The following is a 6,000-nucleotide window of genomic DNA, read 5'->3' on the forward strand; positions in this document are numbered from 1 at the left end:
CATGTCAAAAAAAATATAATAAATCTAATTAATTGTCCATTGTTTGAAAGGATGGGAATTTTATTTATTTTTATTTTATTATTTTTCATTTATTTTTAATCCTTTGAATTAAAATTTTATTACATTTTTTAATGAAATATATTGATTTCAATAATTCCTAAAACAAAAGTTTATTTTTGTAAAATTTTGAACTTTCGAATGAACGAAATTTTTTTCTGTTTAAAATTTTAAATATTTTCAGAAATTTTTAGACTGTAATGAAAAATAACGTAAATTAAACATTTCATTAGTTAATTAATTTTTGTAGTACACAAAATTTTTTTTATAAAAAAATACGAATTAAAGAAATTAACAATAATATTAACGTTCATTTGAACGTTATAAACTTTAAGAATATAAAAATTCTCTACAAACATTTTCAGAATGTTAATTAACTTTTATTAATGAAGAATAACTGTGTTCATAAATAATAATAAAAAATAAATTGAAAATGAAAAGAAAAATTTCTAAATTTCAGTTTCGTTTTGCATTAAAAATTGAAATTTTTGTCTTCTCAGAATGCTTTAATAATTTAAATTCGTTTGAATGTTTTTAGAAATTTCTACAGTGTAATAAAAAATAACGTAAATAAAACATTTAATAACTTACTCAATTAATATAATTGTAAATAATTTTTTATCAAAAAAAATACGAATTAAACAAAATAATAAAAATATTGTTGTTCATTTAAACTTTCGAAACTTTAGGAAAAAAAGTAGTTATGTTTTTGAAAAATTTTAATTCGAAGTTCTTTTGAAATTAGTTAAGTTTTTAAATTGAATTTTAATCAAAAACTTTTCGAATAATAAAAATTTCGTGAAATTAAATTGTAGACTTTAGAATTATTTTAAGTTAACTTTTTTTCTTTTCATTTCATTGAATTCTCAAAACTATTAAAAAAAAAAATTGAAATAGGGAGGATTTGAGCTAAAAATTCTAGAAAATAATTGAATATTCAAAGAGTGGAAGTAGAAATTATCAGAAATAATTGAATTTTAAAAAAATTCAAAATGATATTTTTTAAAAATTCGATTTTTTAATAATTTTAATTACTATAGTTAATTAATTAAAAAACTTTCTCAAAATTTCAAAAAAAAAATTTATTCGGAGAAGAATTTTACTGTAAAAACCTAGAAAATAATAAATTAAAATCTTGGAATTAATTTTAGAGAAGTTACAGTAGTAATGTTTACACATAATTGGTTAGTCAAAAATTCTAAACAATAATTGAATTAAACTTTTGAAAATAATTTTACAGAAGTTGCAGTAGCAATTTCTAGAAATATTTTATTTTAAAAATTTTTTGAAATTTTCAATTTTATTGATGTTGAAGTTTCGAAATATTTATATATAATTATTTTCAAACAGTATTAAACTTTTGAATTATTTAAGTTAAAAATTCTAGAGAATAATTGAATTTTAAAAGAATAATTACAGTTGTAAATTTTTTAAAATAATTGAATTTCAGAGGGTTTTGAATTAAAATGTTTTCGAAATTTTATTTCTGAAAATAAATAACAATAAGTATTTAAATATTTATTTATGAAAATTTTTGAAGTTTTTAATAATTTAATTTTGTAATTTTGAAAAATTCGGGTTTTAAAACATTTTAGTTACAATTTTCTGAAGAGAATTTAAGTAAACATTAGTTTTTAAATTAAAGTATTAAATTTTTATTATAAATCTTTTCTAAAAACTGAATTTTTTGTTTCCAGAGTAACTGAGAATGGAAAGGAGACGATAATGTCCTATGAGAACGATGTTCTAAAATCGAAAACAGTGAACGGAGTGCCTCAATCCATAACGTACAGCTAAATTTTTCACTCATTCGCTCGAGCTTAAAATAATCGATTGAAAAAATTCCTCTTCTCACACAATTCTCACACAATTTACTCCAAAAAAACAAAAATGATTAAAAAAAAACGGAAAAAAAAACAAAATTTTTTCGCAAAACCGACAATGTCACTACTTTTATCAATGTTCAATCCACATTTTGACGATCAACACGTTTTTTTATAAGGCTCGTCATCACGGTAAAAGAATCACCGTTTAGCCATTAAACGTTGTTTTAGAAAAAAATGATTTCATAAAAATGATTTCAATAAAAATGAATAAAAAAAAATCTCCAAAAAAAATTAAAATAAAACTTGATGAAAGCCTTGCATCGCTGGTCGACGTAATGCTCTTGACTGCACTTTCGTCTAATCCTTCACACTAAACTAATGACTGTGATAAGGCGAACAGTTCGAGCGAGCGGATACTAAATCTGAAAGTTACTAATGAAAAAAAAGTCTCCTATTGTCATCAATCTTTCGTCTTTTTTTTTTATACATATATAGATATCAAAAGTTGAAAAACAAATGTCGACAATTTATCACGCAAATACATAACGATTCTTCTGAAAAAAACAAATTCTTCACGTAAACAAATAAAAAAATCAAATTTGATTTTTTTTCAATAAAAAAAAAAATTGATTTTAATTATTAAAATTAAAAAAAAAATGGTGAATATAATTATAATTGATGAATTGTATTCACTGGTGATAGTTTAGTTTAAATTATTAACTAGGGTGTTTTTGTAAAATAATTGTGTAAAAAGAAAAAAATTACACCTCGTGAAGTAATCATTATGAATTTTTGGTGATCTTGATTTATAAAAAAAAACAACTTCAACGATTAATTGTGTCGTCGTTTTTTGTCAACTGAGAGAAAAGCAATTAGTAATTAAGCGATACAGAATTCATATCCATTTTAAAATATCACGTTCCAGTGAAAACGAAATCTCTTATACAGAAGTAATATTTTCAACACGTCCGCATTTTTTTAGAAGTTTTTAATATTTATCTTTTGGATTTGTTCATTTTTTTTTTTTTTAATGAAATGAATAATATTACTTCTTGTAAGAGAGAAAAAGAAAGAATTGTCTCTGTAAATGTAAGAATTTTCTCCCTCCCCCGTCATCATATATATAAACGTACATCTTACACTTTAAGTGTTTACTGAACGTCGTAAAATTAAGTGTAATGATTGTCAAATTAAATTATTCCTAGTAACAATGAAACATTCAACACTATAATTGAAAATGACTTTGTGAATCAGATGGCTCATTTTCTTAAGAGCAAATTAAGTATTTTCTCAATAGGTTCCATCTTTTTAGCGTACACTTAAGTTTATCTTATTTTACCCTTTCATTTTAAGTATAATTATTAATCGCGTATGTGTATATAATGATAAAAAAAAAATCAAGTGTTAAGCTTCAAAAACAAAAATACATTATTATGATTCACTAACGTTTTTATTTTTTTAATCTATCATCCTGGTTAATTAATCGTGATTTAAAAAAATAATTGTACATTTAATTTTAATTATATTAATTCTATGTTAATTACTTATAAAAATTACTGATAATTAATTAAAAAACATTACATTGATAATTAATTAAGAATAAATAATTAAATTTTATTTCATTATATTTACATTTACTTATTATTATTTAATAAATCCGTATTTGATAATTGTTGTAATCCGGACATCCGGATCGCCGTACGAAATTCTTTTTGTTTGCTCTTTTGTTTATTAATTTTTTTAAATAATTTTTCTTTGTTATAATAAAATGTATTTAAAACATGTATTATTCTAAACCTGTAATAATATAATTCTTGCATAGAATTTTATTAAAATTTTTGAAAATAATTGAATTCTTTTAAGAAAATTTATCAAAAATGTTTGAAAATAATTTGAATTGTTAGAACAATTTAAAATTTTAGAAAACAATTAAATTTTAATTTTAATTTTTTAATTTCTAATTTTAGAAACAATTAAAATTTTAGAAAATCATTGATTTTCTGCAAAGAATTTCATTATTTATGAAAAAAATTGAATTCTTGTCAAAAATTTTATTAAAAATCTTTGAAAATAATTTAATTGTTGTGAAGAATTTCTTAGAATTCTTTGAAAATGAAGTAGTTTTTTAAAAATAATTTTAATTGAAAATTTTGAAAAAAAATTGAATTTGACGAAGAATTTTTCTAATTTTTAAAATGAACATATTTCTTAAAAATTGTATTAAAATTTTGGGAAATTATTCGAAGAATTTAATTTCAATTTTTAAAAGTAATTGAATTATTTAGAGAAATGTTATTAATATATTATAATGAAAATAATTAAATTTTAAGAATTTAATTGAATTAAATAATTTTCTTGTTTATGAAAATAATTGAATTCGTTCAAATAATTTTATTAAAATTTTTGAAAAAAATTGAATTCTTTTGAAGAATTTTATTATTTATGAAAATAATTCAATTCTTTAGAATAATTTTTTAACAATTTTAAAAAATAATTTAATTTTTTGGAGAAAATTAAAATTTTATCTAAAAATATTTGAATTCCTTTGAACTGTTTTATTATTTATGAAAATAATTGAATTTCTGTGAAGAATTTTATTATTTTTTAAAAAAATCGACTTCTTTAGAAAAAATTTTATTAAAATTTCTAATAATAATTGAATTTGTTCTATAAAATAATAATTGTATTGAAAATAATTGAATTCCTAGAGAGAATTTTATTATTGCTTTGAAAATAAATTCAATTCTTGCAAAGAATTTTATTTAAATTTTGAAAAATAATTGAATTGTTTCTCGAAGAATTTGATTAAATATTTGAAAATAATAAATATTAATAATTAATTAGTTAATGAGTGTTTATATTATTTATTATTATTAATGTTATTATTATTTGATATTAAAGCACTTTTTCTGCACGTTTTTACTCATTTGTTCATCGCTTAGTGGCCAAAAGGCTAAATTGCCATTTTGCTAAACCACGCACAGCAAAACTGTTTTACCGACTGAGTGTTTCGAACCTAACCTCTTACTGTGTAAAATTTTAATTTAGCGAAATGGCAATTTAGTCTTTTGGCCACCAAGCCATCACCAGCTGTAAAAATCTACCGTCGGTAAGGGGGAAACTTCTTTTTTTTTCCACTTATCTTTCGTAGGTAACTCTCTCTCATCAACTCTATTTTACCAACTATTGTTAAAATTCAGCAATAGTTTCCAATTTTTAATACAAATGTCACTCTAAGTTTGATTAAAAAAAATTAAGTTTCACAAAAAATCGCCTTTTGTTAATTGAAAAAAAATATTTTGTTTAATCTAAATACAAACAATCAATAAGTAAATATACTTTTTATGTAAATTTTATATATTAAGTTAATACATTTTTCTCTAAAATTTCCACTTTTTAGAAAATAATGTCGAATGCTGTGTATTATTATAAACAATTAATTTATTATTGTTTACAATTTTTGTGTTAATTAGATACATTTACTCAGTCAGCAAAAAAAATGTCGACGTTTTCCACTCCCCAAAAATTTGATTTTTTCATAAAATTATCATTATTAGGATATTATGTCATTTGCTGTACATTCAGTTTTAAGAAACATTCAATATTATAGACTTTTTTGCGAAACTCACGACATTATTTATAGACAATATTTTGCTATGTTGATTGCAACTTTTATTTTTCAGGCGGCTTTCTTTAAAATCGTATAAATGTAAAAAATCGCTTTATTTTTATTTTTCTCGAAAAAAGAAGAAAAAGATTAATAATTACACCTGATGTAATAGCCATAACGATCAGGTAAAATTACCTTGTCGTGTCTTGTTTCTGTATTTGAAGAGTCAGATGAGTTTTCGTGCAATTGCAGTACAGTGATGTTGATTAATTTACACACATGTACACATGAAACAGGTGTAAACGTATTAAAAAAATGGACTTGTTCACACTGCTTTCTTTTCAAATGCTTTTTTCGATCATTAGAAACGTGAAACAAAAAATTCGTTCATTGCGCTTTTAAAAATGAGAACGCTGCGATGTATACATAATATAAATTCATAGTGAAGGAATTAAATATTAGACAATCTAGATCTATACCTACTCATTGTCTAGTTTTGTTAACTTT

At 21.3% G+C, this 6,000-nt stretch overlaps 1 protein-coding gene across 3 annotated transcripts in view; it reads left to right on the plus strand.

Moving 5' to 3' along the window:
• LOC122497850 (dnaJ homolog subfamily B member 3) overlaps positions 1 to 3,324 on the plus strand; it is a 47,883-nt gene extending 44,559 nt beyond the window's left edge. For all 3 annotated transcript variants that reach the window (XM_043605204.1, XM_043605213.1, XM_043605221.1), the window contains exon 6: positions 1,755 to 3,324. In XM_043605204.1, the coding sequence (XP_043461139.1) occupies positions 1,755 to 1,854 (100 nt within the window). In that variant the 3' untranslated portion in view covers positions 1,855 to 3,324. The remainder of the gene's footprint in view (positions 1 to 1,754) is intronic.
• Positions 3,325 to 6,000: the final 2,676 nt, after the last annotated feature.

This window comes from Leptopilina heterotoma, unplaced genomic scaffold (assembly GCF_015476425.1).
Source record: "Leptopilina heterotoma isolate Lh14 unplaced genomic scaffold, ASM1547642v1 Lhet_10, whole genome shotgun sequence".
In the NCBI taxonomy this organism is placed as follows: Eukaryota; Metazoa; Arthropoda; class Insecta; order Hymenoptera; family Figitidae; genus Leptopilina; species Leptopilina heterotoma.